At 45.2% G+C, this 23723-nt stretch overlaps 1 protein-coding gene across 1 annotated transcript in view; it reads right to left on the bottom strand.

Moving 5' to 3' along the window:
- LOC137437002 (ADP-ribosylation factor 4) overlaps positions 1–23249 on the bottom strand; it is a 33353-nt gene extending 10104 nt beyond the window's left edge. Inside the window, exon 1 of the mRNA XM_068131284.2 lies at positions 22922–23249. Within this exon, the coding sequence (XP_067987385.1) occupies positions 22922–22988 (67 nt within the window). The 5' untranslated portion in view covers positions 22989–23249. The remainder of the gene's footprint in view (positions 1–22921) is intronic.
- Between the last annotated feature and the right edge of the window lie 474 nt (positions 23250–23723).

Here is a 23723-nt window from a genome sequence, read left to right as displayed (position 1 = left end):
AACATAAGCCGATCATTGATTCGAAGAATACTAAAAGACCTTAATGCGAAACCATACATACCCAGATCAATTCACCGACTATCTGAGGATGATTTTGATAGGCGCGTTGAGGCATGTGAGACATTGTTTGGGTTAATGTATATGGACTATGATTTGCAGAACAGGATCTTGTGGTCAGATGAATCCAAGTTTACTTTATCTGGTTCTGTGAATAGTCATAACAGCGTGATATGGGCAGTAGAAAACCCACGATTTACTGTTGAGCACAACCTCCAATAGCAAGCTAGTGTGTCCGTCTGGGCAGGCATTTCTTCAGGAGGCATTGTTGGAACAATATTTTTAGAAGAAAATGTGAATGCTGCAAATTACCTTCTAATGTTGGAGCAGCATGTATTTCCACTCAATGATGGCCAAATGTGGCTCATGCATGATGGTGTGCCTGCTCATTATTCTGCCAGTGTACGCCAGGCCCTTGATTTGAACTTTACAGACAAATGGATTGGCCGTCGTGGTCTGGTTGAGTGGCCGCCACGGTCTTGTGATTTCACACCCTGTGATTTCTTCCTTTGGGGTTTCCTCAAACACAAAATGTATGCGAGGAACCCTACGACCCATAGAGACTTGAAACAATTCATCCATAATGAGACTGCTGCCTTAACGACTAAAACATGCAGAACTGTGTGTCAGAGTGTTTCGTCACGGCTACAGCTGTGCATAGACAATGAAGGAAAGCAGTTTGAACATTTGAACTGATCTGTTTCATGTATATTAGACTGATTAGACTGTTTAACGAGTAATCATGTTTTGTTTTGCACCAAAGAACAGCAATAAACTTAGTTTTTTGTTGCAGGTATCGTTCTTCAAAATGTGCCCAGAGTTTGTGGACCACTCTGTATATATGTTGGGGATTTACCCCCCAATGGAATGATCATTTGACCAGACTCAGACAATTACAGGAGAATCTATTAAAAATAAGACATGTACATGGAAGATAAGCTGGCGCATAAGCAAGTAACACTCAGCTTGACCAACACAGCTCTCTCTTCAAAAGCGCACCAAAATACTTGATTCCATAATGCATTACATCATCACGATGCACATTCTCTTTTCAGCGTGAACCAACTTAAGGCGACTTTAAATTTTGTTTAGATTATACGCGTCACCTCTTCCCCTCAGCTCTATTCGTCCTTGCGTCAACCCTTTTGCTCCCCCAAGGGGTATCTCCAGGCACGTTCAGTATCTGCACATTCATTTGTCCATTAAAACGAGTTGAAACCAATACCCATGGTAACCAGTAGCTGAACAAGCTTTGACTAGTATGAGTCATGAAGTATATCACACCAAACAGGAAAAGGGAGTATGGTATTAAAATGCTGGTATATTTTGTGTGAGTATTTTATCCGCAGACTCATGGAGGTACAAGTAAGGTACTCAGGAAAAATGAGCCCACTTCAGCTGTCAAGTGTGAAGGTATGAGTAAAAGGGGTTCTAAAAATGGTAAACAAGTGGCAGGATTTTGACTACCAGCTCTGATGTGGATTCGTGACATGAGTGTCTAGAACCTCCAGCCAGTTTTACTCCACTTGGTTTAATCCAGTTTTACTTGACAGTTTACAGACAAGGTTTACTATAGTTTACAGTCTATAGTTTACTCATTTACTAAACTAGTTTACTAAACTGAAATTTAGTAAACTACTAGCTAGTAAACTAGTTTAGTAAAGTAAACTAGTAAACTAGTTACTTAAATTCGTAAACTAGCTAGTAAACTAGTTTAGTTTTTAGTTTAGTTTTAGTTTAGTAGTATAGTTTAGTTTACTAAACTAGTAAAAACTAGCTAGTTTAGTTTAGTAAACGAGTTTATAGTTTACTATAGTAAACTAGTTTACAGTCTATAGTTTACAGTTTATAGTTTTGCAGTCCAGTTTACTCCAGTTTTACTCCCACTCTGTCAAGTGTGAAGGTATGAGTAAAAGGGGTTTAAAAATGGTAAACAAGTGGCAGGATTTTGACTACCAGCTGTGATGTGGATTCGTGACGTGAGTGTCCAGAACCTCCAGCCAGTTTTACTTCACTTGGTTTACTCCAGTTTTACTTGACAGTTTACAGACAAGGTTTACTATAGTTTACTATAGTTTACAGTCTATAGTTTACTAGTTTACTAAACTGAAATTTAGCAAACTACTAGCTAGTAAACTAGTTTAGTAAAGTAAACTAGTTACTTGTTTAAACTAGTAAACTAGTTACTTAAATTAGTAAACTAGTTTAGTTTAGTTTTTAGCTTAGTTTTAGTTTAGTAGTTTAGTTTAGTTTACTATACTAGTAAAAACTAGCTAGCTTAGTTTCGTTTAGTAAACGAGTCTATAGTTTACTATAGTAAACTAGTTTACAGTCTCTAGTTTACAGTTTATAGTTTTGTAGTCCAGTTTACTCCAGTTTTACTCCAACTCTGTCAAGTGTGAAGGTATGAGTAAAAGGGGTTCTAAAAATGGTAAACAAGTCGCAGGATTTTGACTACCAGCTGTGATGTGGATTCGTGACGTGAGTGTCCAGAACCTCCAGGCTAAATTTATTAACCTGGGATTACAATTGAAGTTAATGGATTGTACAATATTAACCTCTTTTAACTTAGCTATTAATATTTTTGCATTTAAAATGACTGTTAAGATATTCAAATATGATGGTGCAGTATAAATGCGAGTGTATGTGAGACATGAGTTTCAGATTTGAGTTGGAGGAACGAGACAACCCCATACGAGAACCGCCACTTTCCTACTCACATATCGCGTCGACACGACCTTACCCCCTTTCTAGTTAAATCTTGCAAAGCTGGCCCGATAGCATATATTCGAGAGCTAACTTGCTTAACCACGAACAACATAGACACAGTGCTGGAGGAGATTGACGAATCCAATACGTGGGAGTCGGAAGAGCGTGAGTGGCGAAGACTGGGGAGAATCGTGGCGGAAGAGTTTGACTCACTGGAGTCCTGCAGAAGGGAAACCTGAGGGGAATCGTCTTGTGGTCTTAATAAATGTGTTGCTGGTCACCACCGTGATTTAATACATTAGAATTGAGGAGTTGCCGAAGGCGAGAAGAAGAGGCCATTTCGTTGGGTATAAAGCTTGTTTATTGTACAGAAATCTCCAGCAACTGCTCGCGAACGGAAGTCGTAACGGCTTATATAAAACCAAAAACCCTCTTCGGAGGGCGTGGCTCCAACAGCCACGCGTGCGTCACGACCACACAACCAAACGCCCGTGCGCGTGGGTTAGACCAAACATATGGTATTGGTAACCGTCACATGCGGATAAGATAACCGCGACATGTGAATAAGGTAACCGCTACATGCACCCCCCCCCCAGAAGGCACGCCACGGGCATGTACGTAGTTCGCAGGCGCGCTCGGCAGTGCCGAGAAGGCTCGAGCAGGGCCCGGCCCCGGTACGCGTGAAAAAACGCAGCCGTGGGGTTGAGCCGACCGAGGGGCTGGTCAAGGCCTCGGGGGAGGCTGCCGAGGTTCCTCGCGGGCCTCCCGAGGATGTAGAGTAGGAGTCGTAGTTGCACGAGTGGCGAGCAGCGGTAGCAGTTGTAGTTGCAGCAGTAGGAGTTGCGGGAGTGGCGAGCAGCGGTAGCAGTTGTAGTTGCAGCAGTAGGAGTTGCGGGAGTGGCGAGCAGCAGTGCACGCCAAGGTAAGGAGGCTCCAGCGCGCGCGAAGGTAACGAGACTCCAGTGCGCGGAGGTTACGAGCAGCAGTGCTCGGTCTGTGTGCGCGGAGGTTACGAGCAGCAGTGCTCGGCCTGTGTGCGCGAAGGTTACAAGCAGCAGTCCTCGGCCTGTGTGTGCGGAGGTTACGAGCAGCAGTGCTCGGCCTGTGTGCGCGGAGGTTACGAGCAGCAGTGCTCGGCCTGTGTGCGCGGAGGTTACGAGCAGCCGTACTCGGCCTGTGTGCGCGGAGGTTACGAGCAGCAGTGCTCAGCCTGTGTGCACGGAGGTTACGAGCAGCAGTGCTCGGCCTGTGTGCGCGAAGGTTACGAGCAGCAGCGCGCGCGAAGGTGACGAAGTAGCCATGCCGCCAACGCCTCGTAACGGCGTTCCTTCGGAGGGTCCTGGAGCAGGCTCGCCCCTCTAGTCATAGAGGAGGAACCGAGCGCGATGCGCAAACCACATGGCCGCTCGTCGTTGCTAAAACTCCGGCAGTTCGAGTTTAGGTCTTGTGGAAGAAATTGCGGTCGCAATACCGCCGTGTTCATTTGCAGCCCCCGAATACGTTCGGGGGCACCGAGGTCACCAGTTTAGGAGTTGCCGAAGGCGAGAAGAAGAGGCCATTTCATTGGGTACAAAGCTTGTTTATTGTACAGAAATCTCCAGCAACTGCTCGCGAACGGAAGTCGTAACGGCTTATATAAAACCAAAAACCCTCTTCGGAGGGCGTGGCTCCAACAGCCGCGCATGCGTCACGACCACACAACCAAACGCCCGTGTGCGTGGGTTAGACCAAACATATGGTATTGGTAACCGTCACATGCGGATAAGATAACCGCGACATGTGAATAAGGTAACCGCTACAAGAATACCTTTTAAAATCAAAAGTATCATGAACATTTTGTTTCCATTAATAACGAGAACGCCACTCAGTAGAGCGCATACTCCCGCCGTGGGTCAAGTTGGAATAGTACGATTTCACAAAAGTTTGAGGGAGTAGTTCAGTGACAACACAAGACAAGACAACACAAGACAGACACTGCACAGATATATATTTAGAATATATAGAAGATAATGTTGAAAAAAAACAAGGCAATTTCACTTACATTTTCGGATTCAGCGTTCATTTCTATATAGGTGTGTATTTTGAGGCATGTGTGACTTCAAATAAAATTTAAGCCAGGAAAAAACGTACGTTTCATTCCTTAGGGATACAACATGTAAAACTGGCCCAAACGTCAAAACAAAACTCGCTCATTTTAAGTCGTACAAGCTAGAGTCCCTGTATAAAGAGAGTTGCGCCATGCGCTGACCCGAGATTTCTGGTCACGTGATTTCGTGGCGCCATTTTGTGTCTAACTTCACCGTGCGTGAACGTCAGCTTGGTACGGGAATGTTGTTTATTGCCAAACAAAATGACTGGTTGTTCTGCTTTTGGTTGTTCAAACCAATCTGGGAAATATAAGATGTATAGATTTCCAAGTGATAAAGTCAGAAGACAAATTTGGGAAGCGAAAGTCAGACGAAAGAGCTGGAAAGCGATCGACTCCTCGAGACTCTGCCAGGTAGGCTCACGCCACTTGATGATCGATGTTCAAAAGCAATTCTATCTGCTCGGTTTTTTTTTGGTTGTCTGTCCGTTGAAAACCCTTTTAAAGGGAAGTGATTTGTGTTTGTTTATAATCTTCAAGGAGCTGACCAAAAATGCATTTCCGTGGGAAGAACCCTGCTCAATGTTTTTCGGGTAGTCCTAGCGGACCGCATATTGTCATTGATTGATGAAATGTCCCGGTACAGTGACATTGCCTGGTCTGCGGTTGGGTAGTCTGCGGGCAATGTCACTGTACTTTTTCAGAGGGAATTAATTTTGATTTTATAGGGGTGGGAAACCCATGGTCCGTTTTGTTTTCAGTTGTCTGTCCGTCCATTCAAAACTTATTCCGAGGCAAGTTATTTTTTTGGTTTAAAATCTTTAGCCTAATCGGCAATCATAAAAGCAATTTTAGGGGGGGACCTGCTCAATTTTTTTGCGGGTTGTGCAGCCATCCATACGTCCAAAATTTGACGAGTTATTGTTTGCTTTGTACAGTGCTCATGCGTCTTGTGGCATATTTGCTCAAATATTTCCCACCCCGGGATTTATGGCCAAATTGTAGTGATGGAAGATTTTGCACATTGGACAATCCCTATATATTTAACCTGGTGACAGCTATCGTTCCCAAAACACACAATATGAGAGTAGTGAACAGAGTAGTGATGAGTCTCACTTGTGAGGAGTGAACGGAGTAGTGATGAGTCTCACTTGTGAGGAGTGAACGGAGTAGTGATGAGTTTCACTTGTGAGGAGTGAACGTAGTGGGATGAAGTGTTGGTCTGGTCAGAGTGTTGTATTACGGGCAGAGTTTTCTTACGGTCTGAATGTATGAATCATGTTCTGTACTGAATGTATGAACCAAGTTTTGTACTGAATGTTTACTGTGTTGGCCTCATCGTGTTCCTGGTGAAATTAAACAAGTTATGGTGAATACGACGTCTTATCTGTGCTTTTCCATATCTGTTCGACGAGACGAACCGTGCACACTGCAGGTATTTTTAAAAGTTTTTTCTCTGTTTAATTACGGCTTGGCGCAGTCGAAAATTAAGTGTTAATTAAGTCGCCAGCTATGAAACATATCAATCGATCAGGCAATATCCATCAGAGTTCTGGGCAAGGGTGTAGTAATAAATGAACGTTTCAATCTTACTAGATGCCGATGACGTTTTCCTTATGTCAGAGACAGAAGCTGACTTGCAGCTTGTTAAATCATTACAATGAAAATTGAATATAAATGTCGATAAAAGTAAAGTTGTACACTATAGAAATATGGCAATACCACGTACAGAATTTGTTTTAAGTGTGTTAGACTATATGTCGGCTGGAAGTCCTACACCGGAATTGCTCTCGGCACCCTTTAAAAAATATTGGATATGCCCACACTCCTTTCTAAAAGTTATTAAAATTCAGAGAACGACAGCATTGGTTTGTCTTACTTATAATGTTAGCTCTTATATGCGGTGTTGGCTTGTAATATGCATTGCCACACCACTTTTAATATCACCACACAGCTCTTTTTCACGGCAATAGCTGAGTTTTTGACAAAACAAATATCACCTGTATGTAATAATAAGACGAAATATGTGTAGTAAATTTTTTTTTAGCAGGTTTACAATATATCACCCCATGTCGCGAATGTACATGTATATCTAATCCGACACACTTAGACACAAAATGGCGTCCAAATTTGAGTTGACACAACTCTCTATATACAGGGACTCTAGTACAAGCTAATGCGACCACTCATTCTTCTGGGAAGAATCCCGTGCACATGCTTGTCACACTTATAACTCACCTAAGTCTTTATAAGTTCATGAAATACTGACACCGCGATTGACATTCGCTGAGGTAAATGTTGATATCTCTTCTGAGGTTAAAAAAACAAACAAAAAAAACAGTTAAAGCATTATACGTATCAAACGATACATTTTATGAAACGGGGAAACCTAATACACACTTTGGTGGTTTTAAAATGACAGAATATGTCTTTATTAGAAAAAAAAGAAAAGAACCTTGAAGATGACGCTGCTAACAAAATACACCGCTCTAAAGCATAACCACGAGTTTAAACTACATTTACAACAAATATGAAAACTATTTTCATATCACAATGTTAAATATAGAATATATAGAAGATAATGTTTAAAAAAAAGAGCCCAGTCTTCCAATGGTAAACAATCCTTCAAAAAATTCCTGGATCCGGAATAATATCCTGAGCTTCACCAAAAACTAATCAATCCTTCCTTATCCCAAGGGCAATCATCCCACCAACTTTCATCCAAATCCGTTCAGAACCTTTCCAGATATCTTGTTCACAAACACACGAACACACACACGCATACACACACGGACACGATCGAATGCATTACTCCCTGGCGGGAGTAATAAAGGAAGAAACCTGTTACTAACTTGATGCTTTGGGAGTAATGAGATGTATGAGTTGTGGATTTAAAAGGAAATTTAACATTTTTAGAGACCCTGCTTATTAGGGGGACCTGTGGCTGCCCCTTGCTTTTGTTTCTAGTATAGTGGACTTTGGTCTACCCAAATGCTTTGCAAATAACTTTTGCTTTTGAGGAAAATTTCTGTCTTTTGAAACTCTTTTTATAGCCTCAGCATTATATTATGGAGGCCGATAATTACATTATAATCTTTTTATAGCGAAATATGCCAAAAAATAATCTTTTCTGTGCAACCAATTTGCGTTTTAATATCATCCTGAAAGGGGAATACTTTCTTTTAAAAATTTCTTTCTTTCTCACTGCCGGGGTAAACCTTAAAGTTAATCTTGGGACGAGGCCATTCAGGTACTTGCTCATCGTCTAGGATCCATCGCCCAAACTCCACAGGGAGGGACTTGGCTCACCCCGAACGCAGCTGGAGTGAATTCCTTGTGGCGGGCAGTGAACTTCGCTCACCCGATGGAGCTCAAGATGGATCAGTGATAACGGGAGTTACTTTTTTTTCCTTTTTTCTTCTTTTTTTTTGTATACAAGATCGAGGCTCGTGAAAGAGCGAACATTAATCACACAGAAAGACAAACAGACACATAAAACAAATAACATCGGGAGCGGTAGACAAGATGGGGAGAGAGGGGGAAGGACACAAACACAACATTTGAGAGCAGGGACCGAGAGACATGGAGACATCGAGAGATCTGTGGGAGGGAGAGGGCTTTGGGGGGAGGCATGTGAAGGGGGGCGGGGGGGGTGGGAGAGGTATAAACATATGGACACTGCCAGGATTTCCAGGAAAGAAGTTGGAATTTCAAACAAGGTGGATCTGGGGTGAATTAGTGGGGGTAGAAAAGATCAAGGTTATGGATGGGGGAAGATAAGAGATGGTGGTGAACAGCTGTTTTAAAGACCTGGAGGGAGGAGAGGGATTGAAGGGAGTGTGGGAGTTTGTTCCACAGGCGGGAGAAAAGAGGAATGAAAGAGTGAAGGTGAGCAGAGAGCCGAGATTTCGGCAGTTTAACCATCAGAGGGTTGCTGGCAGATCTTGTGCGACCTGTAGGAATATTTGGGGGACAGAGCACAGAGAGAGCTGGGGGAGCAAGGCCGGAGAGGAGTCGGTAGAAGACAGAAAGACCACCTACCTGCCTGCGGTGAGTGAGTGAAAGGCCCTCAGAGATAGCTTCATCGCGGGAGATTCCAATGATTTTGAAAGCTTTGGATTCAACAGCGTGAAGCCGAGCCAGGTGTGAGGCAGGAGCACCAGCCCATAGGGGAGAACAGTATTCCATTGAGCTGCGGATGAAAGCCTTGTATGTGGTGAGGAGCTCAGGTGTGCCGAGGAAGGACTTCGCACGACGGAGGATGCCCAGTCGGCGACTGGCTTTGGAGGCCAGCTTGGAAATGTGGTTTTCCCAAGAAAGATCATGGCAGAAAGTGAGACCCAAAAGCTTGAGCGACAGAACTTCTTGGAGAGGATTGTTGAGAAAGTAGATGGGAGGGTTGTCCAGTCGATCTTTTCGGAGAGACATAGTAAGAGAGTGAGATTTGTCAGGATTGAAAGACATGTTCCACTTGTTTGACCAGTCTGTGATTTTGTCCAGGTCTTCAGAGAGTGAGGAGGCTGCAGACTGCCGATCTGAGGGAAGAGGAATGGAGCGGCAGAGAGTGGAGTCATCAGCAAAGAGATAGAGAGGATTTTCCAGAGAGTCAGAGAGATCATTGATAAAGACCAGAAAAAGCACAGGGCCCAGCACACTTCCTTGGGGAACTCCAGCCTGAACAGGAAGGGGAGATGAGAGAAATCCATTCAGGGCCACACGTTGACTACGACCAGAGAGGAAGTCCGCAAGCCATGCATGGAGATTTCCATGGATACCATAGGAGGAGAGTTTGGTGAGCAGAGCTGGGTGCCAGACCGTATCAAAGGCCCGTGATATGTCAAGGGAGACAGCTCTGATTTCCTGTTTGGCATTGAGGACCTCCATCCATTGTTGAGACAGCAGAAGCAGCATGTCCAGAGTAGAGTGACCTGGTCTGAAACCAAATTGATGATCAGAGATCAAGCCATTGGAGAAGAGGAAAGATTTCATATCCGAAGCAATGATGGATTCCATGACTTTGCTGATAATTGGGAGGAGGCTGATTGGTCTGTAGTTGCAAGGATCTGTTTTTGCACCTTTTTTGTGTAAAGCGGTAATGTTAGCTGATTTCCAGGATGCTGGCAGATGACCTTGAGCAAAAGATAGGGTGAAAAGAACAGAGAGAGGGTGAGATAGAGCGGCAGAGCAGGATTTTAGGACCCGTGGGCTGATGCCGTCTGGTCCAGTTGCAGAATCAGAGTCGAGGTTTGACAAAAACTCCTCCACCTTGTCAGGAGAGAAGGACACAGAGTCCAGGAGCAGTTGGGTTCGACTGGGAAAGGTGGGAACAGAGAGAGATGGGTTTGGGACTAAGGATTTTGAGGCGAACACAGAGTTGAGGCATTCGGCTTTGTCACGTGCGATGTCAACTGTGTGGCCATTTGAGGTAAGGGAGGGGATGGAGGGGGAACAAACACCAGAAACGGATTTGACCAGACGCCACCAGGATTTGGAGGAAGGAGACAGGTTTGAGAGTTCATTCTTGAGTGAGGAGAGATAGTGCTTCCTGGCACTCCTGAGGGTAGACACACACTTGTTCCGAGCTTGGTGGAAGGAACTGAGATTGCCTTCAGTTGGATTAGCCTTCCAAGAGGCAAAGGCAAGTTGTTTCAGGGCAACTGCCTCACCACAAGATTCAGTGTACCATGGACGGGAGGAAGGGTAAGACAATTGAAGGCGAGATGGGATAAATCTTTGCATGAGAGAGATCAGTTTGCTTTGGAAGAATTCCCAGGATGAATTGATGTCAGAGGCAGTGGAGATGGGAGACCAATCCAGACGATTGATGGCTGATTGAAGACCGTCCCAGTCGGCCTGAGTGAAATGCCAGACTCGTCGACGCTGAGGAGGCTCTCTGAGAATGGCCAGAGAGATGTCCACTTTGACAAGCACATGATCAGAAGAACCGATTGGAGCAGAAGAAGAGCAGCAGACATTAGCAGGGAAGTTTGTCATAACCAAGTCTAGAAGAGAAGATACTCCATTGGCTGAGATCCGGGTCGGGAAATTGACAGATTGTGTCAATCCCAGTGAGTCACAGAAGTCCTTTGCTGAGGTGCCATGACTGGTGAGAGAGGAACCCACACCCAACCAGGTGGTATGATGACAGTTGAAGTCACCACATATGAGGAAGAGAGAGTTGGGATGAGTGGATAGAAGTTGGTCCATGTTGTCAGACAGTGAAATGTAGATGGAGTCATCACTGTTTGGGGGACGGTACAGAACACATATGAACAAAAGGTGGGAGCGGAGAGGAAGCCGTAACCAGAGGTACTCCTGCGGGTGAGGAGGAAAGAGGGCAGTGCAAGGAAAGTATGGAAGAAAGTTTTTGACAAAGATAGCCACCCCACCACCAGGCCGAGGCTCAGGTCTATCATACCGGAGGAGGGAGTAACCAGGAAGAGATATTAAGGAATCAGAGACATCTTGAAGGAGGAAAGTCTCTGTTAAGCAGATCAAGTCTGGATTGTCAGAAGCAACCTGTATGGAGAGATCAGTCAGGTTTGAGCGAAGGCCCCGGATGTTTGAGGTCCATACCGTTAATGAAGAGAGAGGGGGAGCATCGGGTACAGGACAGGGGAGGGGAGGAGTAGGGTAAGATGAAGGATGAGAGGGGGAGGTAGGGAGAGCAGTTGATAGTGTGTCAGATGTTGCAGAAGAGTTCCAAGAAAGGGAAGGATGAGGAGGATGAAAGGTTTGATGGTGAAGGGATGAGGCACAGTGAGGGGTTGTTTGAGGGGGGGCAGAGGAAAGTAGAAGGTTTGGGGGGGTGGAGGTATGAGATAGAAGGGAGACGAAGTGGGGAGCAGGCAGCTTGGAGGAGGAGGGGGGAGGAGGGAGAATTGGAGAGGAATGGTATGGGGGGAGAATTGAATGGGAGGGATTGGGGGGGAGTTTTGAAGGGGAGGAGTGAGGGGGGAGTTTAGGAGGGGAGGGGCAAGGGGGGAGTTTTGGAGGGAAGGGGCAAGGGGGAAGTTTAGAAGTGGAGGGGCAAGGGGGGAGTTTAGGAGTGTAGGGGCAAGGGGGGGGATTTGGAGGGGAGGGGCAAGGGGGGAGTTTAGGAGGGGAAGGGCAAGGGGGGAGATCAGGAGTGGAGGGGCAAGGGGGGGGATTAGGAGGGGAGGGGCAAAGGGGGAGTTTAGGAGGGGAAGGGCAAGGGGGGAGTTCAGGAGTGTAGGTGCAAGGGGGGGGATTTGGATGGGAGGGGCAAGAGGGGAGTTTAGAAAGTGGATGATTAATGAAAGACGAACATTGATAACAAATTGGGTTTGTTGTGATTTTCAAGTTAGCAATCCGATTCAGAACGATGGAGGAGGGATGGAATGAATGTGAATTTAGACCATGTAGTGAGGGAGACGTATAAGATATTGAATTTCTTTTTTTTGAAGTGGAATGAGTTGGAGAGGAAATTGAGAAAAGCCTTTTAAATAGGAAGAAAAACAGCGTGTTGTAATATACCACTGAATAAAACACAGAAGGGGAAAGGTTAAACATATTTAAATAATATTTAAACAGAACTGTGAACAATCTTATATGCACAAAAATACCAACGGGGGGAGAGCCGAGAGGGACCACCACGAGTCACGTGAACAGGGCAAACGGTGGATGGCAAGGAGATAATGGGGGCGGGGCGAACAGCACACCTGGACAGAAAATACAGGATGAGACAACAGTTCACGTGGAGAAAAAAAAAAAAAAGTTTTTGTTTTTTTTGTTTTTTTTTGGGGGGGGGGGGGGGTGGGGATTTAGAACGTTAGACAGAGTATTATGTTCGGGGTAGAAGGGAAAAAACCAAGAGCCAAGCAAAACACGCTTAAGTTAACAAAACACCGACGGGGGTACATCTACAAGGCCACACACGAGGAGCAGAACACGATTAATTAATTACGAGTTACAGGAAATTCAAACCAAAACTAACTATAATCAAACAATATCGCATGGACGATAAAATAACGAGTTGAAATTTGACAATCTATCTGGGGAAATGGGGGAGAAACACGTGGTCGAAGAATGAACGAACGAATAAGAATGAATAAACGAATGAGCACAGAGAAGGTAATGTCTTTTTTTTTTTTTTTTTGAGTTGAGATTTACATCAGGAAGTAGGCTTTGGGGTGGAAAGACTGCGAAAACAGAGAACGAAAGTTATTGGATCACAAACGACAGACCGCTGAGACAAAAACAAAGCCTCAAGGTTGTACAGTGTACACTGTACAAGGCCTCAAGACGACACGAATTAACACGATTTTCAATACAGGTATGAAAGATTTGCACCGAAAATCTTTGTCAGGACAATATACGTACATACACCATAAAATAAATACAGTTTTAACGAAAATACAAAATGGGCACAATTACTTAACTTCGATTTCGATGGAGAGCGTGTGGAGCTGCGAAAAAACGAACCCTCGCCAGCAAGACCGGAAACGGAAGTCGATACTTTTATTCTCATACTTTTATGAAATCCCGAGTTAATATACAAGTTGGTAATAAAAACTCTTGATTTGAGTGTTTTAATTAACACATGCGATGTGGTCGTAGATTTCATAAATTCTGGCTCTGTTCCTAGGCAACTGAGTCGATTGCTAGGCAACTACTGCTGAGCATTCTGGGAGGAGTGCAATCAGGGCAACAGTGACTTGTCCTTTAGCTGACTTCATCAACATATCATGTTGAGTGTTTCCCTCAGCCTTGGGCAGAACGATGGGGGAGGGGAAATAGTTTTGTCCTTGTGAAGCAGGTGTGATTCTTATCTCTTTCCCTTTTACATGCTTTATTGTGACTATATAATACTCGAGCTCGCTGTGCGTAGTTTAAGAGAGCTGTGTTGGGCAAGCTGAGTGTTACTTGCTTATGCGCCAGCTTATCTTCCATGTACATGTCTTATGTTTAATAAATTCTCCTGTAATTGTCCAAGTCTGGTCAAATTATCATTCCTTGGGGAGGGGGAGGGGGAAATCCCCAAAATACATACATGTTTATATACATATATATATATATATATATATATATATATATATATATATATATATATATATATATATATAGATATTTTGTATACTGAATCGAGGCTCGTGAAAGAGCTAACATTTATTTCACAAACAAATCAACCAGACAAACAAAATATATAAAAAGAGGGAGCGGAAGACAAGATGAGGAGAGAAGGGGAAGCACACAACCACAACATTTGAGAGCAGGGAGATGTGTGTGAGGGAGAGGGCTTGGGGCGAGGAGGCGTGGGAGGGGGGGGGGGGTGGGGAGAATTATAAAACACAAGGACACCAAGGACTTCCAGGACAGAAGTTGGTATTTCAAAAAAGTGGGTTTGGGGTGAAATTAGTGGGGGTAGAAAAGATCAAGGTTTTGGATGGGGGAAGATAAGAGATGGTAGTGAACAGCTGTTTTAACGACCTGGAGGGTGGAGTGGGATTGAAGAGAGTGAGGGAGTTTGTTCCAGAGGCGGGAGAAAAGAGGAATGAAGGAGTGAAGGTGAGCAGAGAGTCTTGATTTTGGCAGTTTAACCATAAGAGGGTTGCAGGCAGATCTTGTGCGACCTGTAGGAATATTTGGGGGACAGAGCCCAGAGAGAGCTGGGGGGGCAAGGCCAGAGAGGAGTCGGTAGAAAACGGAAAGACCACCAACCTGCCTGCGTTGAGTGAGTGAAAGGCCCTTGGAGTTAGCTTCATCACGGGAGATTCCAATGATTCTGAACGCATTGGTTTCAACAGCGTGAAGACGAGCTAGGTGTGAGGCAGGAGCACCAGCCCAGAGGGGAGAGCAGTATTCCATTGAGCTGTGGATGAAAGCCTTGTATGTGGTGAGGAGCTCAGGTGTGCCAAGGAAGGACTTCGCACGAAAGAGGATGCCCAGTCGGCGACTGGCTTTGGAGGCCAGATTTGAAATGTGGTTTTCCCAGGAAAGATCATGGCAGATAGTGAGACCCAAAAGCTTGAGTGACAGAACTTCTTGGAGAGGATTATTCAGAAAGTGGATGGGAGGGTTGTCCAGTCGGTCTTTTCGGAGAGACATCGTAAGAGTGTGAGATTTGTCAGGATTGAGAGACATGTTCCACTTGTTTGCCCAGTCTGTGATTTTGTCCAGGTCTGCAGAGAGTGAGGAGGCAGCAGACTGCCGATCTGAGGGATGAGGAATGGAGCGACAGAGAGTAGAGTCATCAGCAAAGAGATAGAGAGGATTTTCAAGAGAGTCAGAGAGATCATTGATGAAGACCAGAAAAAGCACAGGGCCCAGAACACTGCCTTGGGGAACTCCAGCCTGAACAGGAAGAGGAGATGAGAGAAACCCATTCAGGGCCACACGTTGACTACGACTAGAGAGGAAGTCCGCCAGCCATGCGTGGAGATTTCCATGGATACCAAAGGAGGAGAGTTTGGTGAGCAGAGCGGGGTGCCAGACCGTATCGAAGGCACGTGATATGTCAAGGGAGACAGCTCTAATTTCCTGTTTGGCATTGAGGACCTCCATCCATTGTTGAGAAAGCAGAAGCAGCATGTCCAGAGTAGAGTGACCAGGTCTGAAACCAAATTGATGATCAGAGATCAAGCCATTGGAGAAGAGGAAAGATTTCATATCTGAAGCAATGATGGATTCCATGACTTTGCTGATAATTTGGAGAAGGCTGATTGGTCTGTAGTTGCTAGGATCTGTTTTTGCACCTTTTTTGTGCAAAGCGGTGATGTTGGCTGATTTCCAAGCAGATGGCAGATGACCTTGAGCAAAAGAGAGGGTGAAGAGAACAGAAAGAGGGAGTGAAAGAGCGGAAGAACAGGATTTTAGGACCCGTGGGCTGATGCCGTCAGGTCCAGTTGCAGAATCAGAGTCGAGGGTTGACAGAAACTTTTTCACCTTGTCAGGAGGAAAGGACACAGAGTCCAGGAGCAGCTGGGTACGACTGGGTACGGTGGGTACAGAGAGGGATGGGTTTGGGACACAAGATTTAGAGGCAAACACAGAGTTGAGGCATTCAGCTTTTTCACGTGCGGAGTCAGCCGTTTAGCCGTTTGAGGTGAGGGAGGCGATGGAGGGGGAACAAACACCAGAAACAGATTTGACCAGACGCCACCAGGATTTGGAAGAGGGAGACAGATAAGAGAGTTCTGTCTTGAGAACGGAGAGATATTGTTTCCTGGCTCTCCTGAGGGTGGACACACACTTGTTTCGGGCTTTGTGAAAGGAAATGAGATTTCCTTCCGTTGGATTTGCTTTCCAGGAGACGAAAGCAAGTTGTTTCTGGGAGAAACATTTTTATATTTATGAAGTGTATTTATATATACACTCCCTCTGGGAAATGAAAATTCACTCTACCTCAACAATCTACAATATATATATAATGTATAATTGTATATATACAGACTTGGCATTTAATATGGAATTTTTTTTTTTTCTTGACTTGGGTTTACTTTCTTAACTCAGTATATCAATCTAGTGAGTTTCTTTTACACTTTGGTGATTTATTTGTTAAAAGAACCATGTCACTGATTGTCTGTCGCAGCAAGAAGTCAACAACAGAATTATATCACAGGTGGCGTGGCAAAATGTACAGACAGGTGCATTTGATGATTGGCTTCACAGTCGGGTATACAAGGGTTGTTGGGTTCTGTATTAGTGGAAAACAACTGCTGCACGTCTCCAAATGTTATTGCCGCTTCCTCTCGAGATGGTCCGTTAACTCGACAATGCTGTTTGCCATGGAGTGGTGGCTTTATGAAATTACGGCATGAAACAGCGTGCTATTGCTCGGCAGTATGGCATCACTCAAGGTCAGATGTCAAAGATCCTGAAACGAAATGCTCAGAGGGGTGTCCCTACTCCAATACCGAGGCCAGGACGTCCCCGCAGAACCACAAAGAGGGATGATCGCCAGCTGCACCGGTTAGTCCGCAATGGCCATACCAAGTCAGCTAATCGGCTTCGGGCTGAGTGGCAGCAACTGACAAATGTGCCTGTATCCAGAAGGCTAGTCAACCAACGACTGGTTCAAGCAAGCTATCGTGCCAGGCGTCCCCTGAGAAAGCCACGCCTGACCAGACAACACCGCCAGCGCCGATTGCAGTGGGCCAGAGAGCACCGTCAATGGCAGCCAGGACACTGGAATCACGTGAGCTTTAGTGACGAGTCTAGATTTCTGGTCTATCGTCAAGATGGTCGCGTCCGAGTGTGCAGACAAGTGCATGAAGCCGACAACAAAGATTGTATAGTGCCAAGAGTCCAAGCTGGAGGTGGTGGGGTGACCGTTTGGGCTGCTTTTCATGCAGGGGGCAAAACTGACCTGGTTGTTCTGAATGGAAACCTGAACCAGTTCAACCACAGGGCCATTCTGGAAGAAACATTGCTTCCATTTGCTCGTGCAGCCTTTCGAGGAAACTTTGTCTTCCAAGATGACAATGCACGGCCTCATCGTGCTCGCATGTTCCAACACTTTCTTGCTGACCGTGGTGTAGAGCATATGGAGTGGCCTGCCATGTCCCCGGATGTGAATCCGATCGAGAACTTGTGGGCAGAATTAACGCGTCAAATCGACCACTTGGACCAGCAGCCGACCTCTGTGCGTGAATTGCAGCAGGCTATTGTCACTGCATGGCAAGCGATTCCTGTCCAAACTTTGGCAAATCTCGTGAACAGCATGCCTCAACGTGTACGTGCTCTCCTGAATGCTCGTGGGGGTTACACGAAGTACTGAACTGTAATTTTACTGTCCGTAATCCCAGTCGTAATTTAACTTTTGTTTTTGTTAAAACAAAATTGGCTAATGTGCAAAATAAAGAGATACTTCTGGAAAACGTACAGAAGTTTAACACAGCACTGTCCATGAATTGAGTTCGATATCAGTTTACATCACTTTCAAGGATCAATTTATTTGTTTCGAAATGTCAAATGTGGTTTTTGTTTCTTTTAAAGGTCACATTAACAAAATCTAGAATAATTTCAACATAATTCCAATGAACTTTTGGTTCTAAGACATCTTGAAAAGTAAGTTCACCCCCACAAAAAAAATATTCCATATTAAATGCCAAGTCTGTATATACAGTGCATTCAGAAAGTATTCAGACCCCTTCACTTTTTTCACATTTTGTTATGTTGCAGCCTTATGCTGAAATCGTTTAAATTCCTTTTTTCCCTCAACAATCTACACTCAATACCCCATAATGACAAATAGAAAACAGGATTTTAGAAAGGTTTGCAAATTTATTTTAAAAAAAAAACTGAAATATAACATTTACATAAGTATTCAGACCCTTTGCTATGACACTTGAAATTTAGCTCAGGTGCCTCCCATTTCTCTTGATTATCTTTGAGATGTTTCTACACCTTGATTGGAGGCCACCTGTGGTAAATTCAATTGATTGGACATGATTTGGAAAGGCACACACCTGTCTATATAAGGTCTCACAGCTGACAATGCATATCAGAGCAAAAACCCACCCATGAGGTCGAAGGAACTGCCTGCAGAGCTCAGAGACAGGATTGTGTCGAAGCACAGATCTTGGGAAGCCTACAAAAAAATTTCTGCTACATTGAAGGTTCCCAAGAGCACAGTGGCCTCCATAATTCTAAAATGGAAGAAGTTTGGAACAACCAAGGCTCTTCTTAGAGCTGGCCGCCAAATTGAGCAATCGGGGGAGAAGGGCCTTGGTAAGAGAGGTGACCAAGAACCCGATGGTCACTCTGGCTGAGCTCCAGAGATCCTGTGTGGAGATGGGAGAAATTTCCAGAAGGACAACCATCACTGCAACACTCCACCGATCTGGGATTTATGGCAGCGTGGCCAGACGGAAGCCTCTCCTCAGTGAAAGACACATGAAAGCCCGCTTGGAGTTTGCTAAAAAGCACCTAAAGGACTCTCAGACTGCGAGAAGCAAGACTTTGCGATGGCTGGGGGAGGCTGAGAGGCTTTGGGGCGCTGTGGAACACGGAACGAGGGTGGAACGATGCCCTGCTCATTTCATGTTTATGGTTGGCCGGCGAACGGACTTCGCACCAGGGCGTGTGTTTCCCATGCAGGGACGCGGGACCTTTGACTGCCCCGGACGGTCATGGACGCCAGGTGGAGTGCAGGCAAACGCACCTCACAAACACTACGCATTATTTTCACATTTATTTTATCATCCCCTTGTGTTGTATTTGAGTCTGTTTGGGGCCTCCCCATTTTGGCATCTTGGTTTTATTGTGCATTTCTTTGTCCCTGGCATTTAAAAAAAATCAACGTGTTTCATTGTTGCATTCGATATCCGTGTTGGTTTGAATTGATTGCCAAGGTCGAAGACGTCCAGTGGGATCCGTACAGATAAGAGCTTCGCTACCCTTCACTGCCTTCATCCATGCGCGTATTCACACCGCCATTGGATTGAACGCCTTCATTGGAATAAAAAAAAACCAAAAAAAAAAACCACCTTTAGAGGCCATTTTTCCCTGCAAAGCGGGGGTTGGCCTTTTTCGGGAACCATGGTTGTTGTTGTTTTTTTTTTGGTCCCTTTTTTGAAGCAATGTTTTACGGCCGGATGCCCTTCCTGACGCCAACCCCTTTTTGCCGCCTTTAACGACAAACAGGGAATTACCAGTGAACTGGTACTCAATTAGCCGACCTCGGAAGGATGACAGGCTGAGTCAACCCCCCTGGCGTTAATTCAACGATCGACCGGGATTCGAACCCAGGATCCTAGGATCCTAAGCCGGCACCCTAGCCGCTAGCCCAACACCAGGGTTGGAAAAAAAGAAGAAAAAAAAAGGAAAAAAAAAGTGGAATGAAGAGTAGAAAAGCGGGAGGGCCGACGGGAGTTGTGGGAGATATGTTGAAGGCAGCAGGAAGTTGGGGTGTGAAGAGAATGACAGAGATCTGTAATCTGGTGGTGAAAGAAGGCCGTATTCCAGTGGATTGGGAACTGACTACCCTCGTCCCTCTATATAAGGGGAAAGGTGACCCTCTGGAGTGTGGCTCGTATCGAGCGATAAAGTTATTGGAGCATGGAATGAAGGTATTGGAAAGGGTGTTGGAGAGGAGGATAAGGAAGAAAGTGAAGATCGACGAAATGCAGTTTGGATTTATGCCAGGAAGAGGAACGACAGACGCGCTTTTCATTGTGAGGCAGTTGCAGGAGAAGTACATGGAGAAGAGGAAGAAGTTGTTTCTTGGGTTTGTTGATCTGGAGAAAGCATTCGATAGGGTACCACGCAAAGTATTGACATGGGCATTGAGGAAGTTAGGAGTGGAGGAATGGTTGATCAGAGTAGTGATGGCAATGTACAAAAGAGCGCGCACAGCTGTAAGGACGAAGGACGGGAACAGTGGTGAGTTTGAGGTGTAAGTGGGAGTGCATTATGGGTCGGTACTAAGTCCACTACTATTTGTAGCTGTGATGGAGGTGCTGGCTCAGAACGGAAAGGAGGGTTTACCATGGGAGTTGTTGTATGCAGCTGATCTGGTGTTGATTGCGGAAAGTATGGATGGACTGAAGGAAAAGATGAACAAGTGGAAGGAATGTATGGAGACAAAAGGTCTGAAAGTGAATATCGGAAAGATGAAGGTGATGGCAAGTGGTAAAGCATGTGGTGAGGTGGGAAGAACTGGGAAGTGGCCCTGTGCTGTGTGTAGGAAGGGTGTCGGAGTGAACTCCATTCAATGTACAATGTGCGCTGAGTGGGTTCATCAAAAATGTAGTGGTCTGAGAGGGTCATTAACCAGTGTGGCAGCTACATTCAAATGTAAGGTGTGCACAGAGGGAGCTGCAGATGGAGGAAATGTTGACTTGGATCTTGGAGACAGCGTGAAGCTGGAAGGTGTGAAAACATTTTGCTACCTCGGAGACATGCTGAATGGAGAAGGTGGATCAGATTCGGCAACGGTTGCTGGAGTGAGATGTGCATGGAAGAAGTTTCGGGAACTGAGTGGTGTGCTGATGAGGAGGGGAGTGTCGTTGAAGCTGAAGGGAAAGGTGTATGCTGCATGTGTGAGAAGTGTTATGATTTATGGGAGCGAGACATGGGTAATGAACATAGAGCAGCAACGAAGGTTGGAAAGGGTGGAAATGCGAATGGTTCGATGGATGTGCGGAGTATCGTTGAGAGAGAGGAAGACAAATGATGAATTGCGAAAGATGAAGGGAATAGAGCCTGTGATTGATGCTGTGAAAATGAACAGGTTGAGATGGTTTGGTCATGTGTTGAGGAAGGATGAAAGTGACTGGTTGAGAAGAGTGATGGAAATGAATGTCGAAGGAAGTAGAGGACGGGGAAGACCGAGAAAGACTTGGCTAAAGATGGTGGAAGAAGAAATGCGGGCAAGGGGGTTAACAAGGAGAGATGCAGAAAATAGGGCAAAATGGAGAAGATTGTCATGGGGACCGCAAGGCTAACCCCCGCTCTAGCAGGGAAAATGGCCTTTAAAATGCATGTTGTTGTTGTTGTATTGGATTGAACGCCTCGGAGTGTAAAGCTCGATCGGCTACCCGTTACCTTGGAGGATCTTAATCCCCGGGAACACAACAATATATAAAGACATACACTACAAAAAACAAATGTATGTGGACACCCGAACATCACACATCTCATTCAAAAATAATGGGCATTAGTATGGAGTTGGTCCCCCCCCCCCCCCCACCCCCCTTTGCTGCTGTAACAGCCTCCACTCTTCTGGGAAGGCTTTTCACTCGATGTTGGAACATTGCTGCGGGGATTTGATTCCATTCAGCGACAAGAGCTTTCGTGAAGTCGGGCACTGCTGTTGGGCGATTAGGCCTGGCTCACAGTCGGCGTTCCAATTCATCCCAGAGGTGTTCGATGGGGTTGCGTGAGGGCTCTGTGCAGGCAAGTCAAGTTCTTCCACACCGATCTCGACAAACCATTTCTCTATGGACCTCGCCTTGTGCATGTGGGCATTGTCATGCTGAAACAGGTAAGGGCCTTCCCCAAACTGTTGCCACAAAGTTGGAAGCACACAATTGTCTAGAATGTCATTGTATGCTGTGGCGCTAAGATTTCCCTTCATTGGAACTAAGGGGCCGAGCTCGAACCATGAAAAACAGCCCCAGACCATTATTCCTCCTCTACCAAACTTTACAGTTGGCACTATGCATCCGGGCAGGTAGCGTTCTCCTGGCATCCGCCAAACCCAGATTCGTCCGTCAGACTGCCAGATGGAGAAGCGCGATTCATCACTCCAGAGAACGTGTTTACACTGCTCCAGAGTCCAATGGCGGCGAGTTTTACACCACTCCAGCTGACGATTGGCATTGCATATGATCTTAGGCTTGTGTGTGGCTGCTCGGCCATGGAAACACATTTCATGAAGCTCCCGACGAACAGTTGTTGTGCTGACTCTGCTTCCAGAGGCAATTTGGAACTCGGCAGTCAGTGTTGCAACCGGGGACAGACGATAGGGGCATTGATCGCTTTTAAAAAGTGGGGACGGGGGGTGTGGGGACGGGGGGGGGGGGGAATATATTTTCTGGGAAAATTATTTTGAAGTGGTTATGAGAAGACAATTTTGTTTTTTGTCATTTTCATTAATTTGATAAACAGTCACCGCATAACCGCATAAACAGTCACCAATTTGAAATCTGACTTGAAATTTAACATTGAATTGACGATATATCTGCAAGTTGGAAGACTTCCTCGGTAGCGAGGACACACAATTCCTCAAAAAATAAAACCTACCAAGATATTAACTTGTAAACCTATAAAAGTACCAACAATCAGTCGTCTGTGGAGGATTTCACATCAAATAACACTCATTAACCCTTTGTGTGCTGCATCTTTTCTTTTTTCTCTGCTTCCCGGCGAGCACACACACACACACACACACACACACACACACACACACACACACACACACACACACACACACACACACACACACACACACACACATGCGCGAGCGCGCACACACACACACAAACACACACACACACACACACACACACCAAGGACGTGAGAGGACCCCGGAACGGACGTCAAACAAATATGACGAAAGACTGACGCAGACAGGTATCCCGTGAGGCGTGAAGTTTTTCTCACCCATGAGGATACGCATCGGTTTCTTGCCAAAAAGGTTTTTGAAAATCGTTGAGAACATCAGACCCATAATGAAGACGTAGCGATTGTTCCTCTTCTAATTTACACAGCGCTGTCTGTTCAGATCGTGACTTTTCCACAGATTCAACCTTCTTAACAAGTATTTTTAATCCGACCGAACAAAACAGCCACGTCTCCCTGTGCCCGCCACGCGTACCAAATGACGTTTACGAAAACGGCGTCACTCATGGATTTGAGCTAATCACAAGCTATCTCAAATAAGTCCCGCCCCCTGAGGAAACCCTGCGTTTTGAGATTTCTGGTCTGAAACATCAAATATACGTCATTTCCGGTACGTTACCACAGAGACGGTCAGGACGCTTCGGCTGAATCTCCATGCGATTTTGCGTTCGGGAGTTTGGACTTTGATATAATATGTAGTTTGCTGAATGCGACTGTTGAATGTAAACTTTGGACTTATGGACGACGTCTTGAGAGTTCGAATGTATATATAAATGGGGGGTTATTTTTATTATTATTTATAAGGATATTATTATTATTATTATATTAGTTTTAGTCTTTTACGCTGTTACCTGACTTATTAATACGATACCGATACTCGATAGCTATAATCATCCGAGGGTCGATTGCAAAGCAATTCATCTTGTGTCGCTTTCATCCTCTGTATGGATGGTTGTGCCGAGCATTGACATGTTTGTTCGGTGAGGACTACAGTATATCTATATGAAAAAGCAATGCTGGTTTCCTGTGAAGAAGAAGAAGAAGAAGAGGGGAGGAATAAGCA

The sequence above is a fragment of the Myxine glutinosa genome, chromosome 11 (genome assembly GCF_964187855.1).
Source record: "Myxine glutinosa chromosome 11, kmMyxGlut1.1, whole genome shotgun sequence".
Classification (NCBI taxonomy): Eukaryota; Metazoa; Chordata; class Myxini; order Myxiniformes; family Myxinidae; genus Myxine; species Myxine glutinosa.
Note: the sequence above shows the minus strand (reverse complement) of the source record. Positions and strands in the feature narration are given on the sequence as shown.